This window comes from Propithecus coquereli, unplaced genomic scaffold (genome assembly GCF_000956105.1).
Source record: "Propithecus coquereli isolate 6110/MARCELLA unplaced genomic scaffold, Pcoq_1.0 Scaffold227, whole genome shotgun sequence".
In the NCBI taxonomy this organism is placed as follows: Eukaryota; Metazoa; Chordata; class Mammalia; order Primates; family Indriidae; genus Propithecus; species Propithecus coquereli.
The window spans coordinates 2876101-2878158 of NW_012147808.1; the positions used below are offsets into that span (position 1 = coordinate 2876101).

At 34.6% G+C, this 2058-nt stretch overlaps 1 protein-coding gene across 1 annotated transcript in view; it reads right to left on the reverse strand.

Annotated features, from left to right (window-relative positions):
- Window positions 1–401: 401 nt before the first annotated feature.
- The window catches only part of NUP160 (nucleoporin 160kDa), an 86061-nt gene continuing 84404 nt past the window's right edge, over window positions 402–2058 (reverse strand). The window contains exon 28 of the mRNA XM_012645106.1: window positions 402–1384. Within this exon, the coding sequence (XP_012500560.1) occupies window positions 1295–1384 (90 nt within the window). The 3' untranslated portion in view covers window positions 402–1294. The remainder of the gene's footprint in view (window positions 1385–2058) is intronic.

Here is a 2058-nt window from a genome sequence, read left to right on the forward strand (position 1 = left end):
TATTTTTTAGACTGTGGGTTATGATCCACTAACTATTCATGAAAACATCAGAGTACACAGTAAGTGAAGACACAAATTCTGAGAAACCTTTCTTTTGGGTATATATGTGTATGAAGGTGAAAATGTCTTTCTTACTGTAGTTGAAAGCCACAGACGTAGGGAACTGGGAGGGCAAGGGCTTTCCCAGTCTCTAATTGCACCAAATGCCTCATATTAATCATGGTAGAGCTCAATGAAAAAAGAACTACACACTTCATTATCTACCAACAACAGTACCACGGAGAAACTCATTGTTAATTAATGTATATAATGTAAATATGATATTGACAGTATAAAAATTAAACGCTTATGAAAAACTCAAGAAAAATTAAAGGTCATACAAGCAAGTAGTATACAGATTATTTCCTGAAAAGATAAATTTTAATATACAGATTAAAATCCACAAAGATTTTATTATTTTTCACTTTCCCCAAAATATGTGGCATGAATGCTTCTGAATCTGATCAATAAAGTTTATATTTTGGTCCAATACATTATTAGACTACCTGTCTGATCAAGTCCGGCTTGATTATCATAAATCATAGAAATTATCAGAATTTACTTTAAAAATCTGTTGCTTTTACAGATGATGGATTTCCAATTTTTTCTTAGCTAAGAGTTTGCTGAACTTTAGCCTCAGAACCAGATTCAAAATAAGACATCTTCTTTAAATAGCTGGTCATCATTTTATGCATAATCTAGGCAAACTATTTAATACTTTATTGAAGATCATACAAAAACTCCACAATAAATAATGAAAAGAGTATGCAAAATCACTAGCCTCTGTTTGCAATACAGAAAATACATGTCAGTTCTGGACCAAAATAATTCCATTGAAATACAAAAAGTGACAGGGTGGAATTAAAAGATCCGCAGTGACTGTTTTTGGTGGTCAGCTACACCACACCAACCACTGCTGGTTATTTTGCAAAGTGGAGACGGGTTTTAATCTGCAGATAAAGAATGTCTTCGGTAGTTTAAAAAAATATAAACTCTAAAAAAGCTTGTGAATCATATACAAAAGCAGCTATTTGAGACGAAGGTTGAAAACCAGAAATTGTGTTAGCACCACCAGCAAGCACAGGGTCCTCTGTCCTTGGACTCTTCAGCCCTCCCGACTTGGGCAGAACGCAGACTTCAATGTTGTGTACGTCATGTACAGCTGTAAAAATTGGCCTGGAATACAGTGTTCCCGTAGGGTAGTCTTAAGCCCTAGGAGGCACCAAGCGGTTACAAAGGCTAGGTAACATCTGGATCACAAGTTCCGACGATACAATAAATCTCGTGTTGCCTTATCAACTTTTTGCTGGTAGTCTTCCAATTTGTCAAGTATTTTCTGGGACAGCTGTAAGAGAAAAGGGAATCATTACAGAATAGCTCAAGGATTGAAAAAGGTTGAAGTTACTGATCACTTTGACTTCACTAATTAGACTCTACCTAATAAAGATGTTAGCCACTCTGCTTAATTAAATCACCATTCAGTTTAGAAGTCTGCTGTGACTCTACTGATAAAACTGGACTTTTCTGTTATATACTTCAATCCTGGTTTCCTAATGAATTTTCTAAATAAGCAAATCATATCAGTATTTCTAATAAGCATATTACTAGCTCTTTTCTTAGAACCAAAGATGCTGTGTCTGATTTAACTAGTCATTAGCTGCCAAGTGAAATATAGGACTAATACCTTAGGTAGTTTTAATTATTTGTTAATATTTTGTTTATCCTAAATTGATAGAGCCAATTAGTAGGAATTGCTTTTTCACGCCTGCCTTCTTTCTTCCTCTTGCCTAACTTTGAATGGCAGATTTGGAAGAGAAACATACAAAAGTACCTGGAGTTTATATTCTGAATCAATGACTAGTTTATAAAATCATATTCTATAAGTCATATTAATAGGCTCAGGAAACACTCCATCTTACTGGTAAACAAGGTGTCACTATAATGAGTCTGAGCAAAGAGTATCATTTTTTTCTTTTAAGGCAAGCAGTAGCTAACATATGAATCCTGGGACATGTGCTC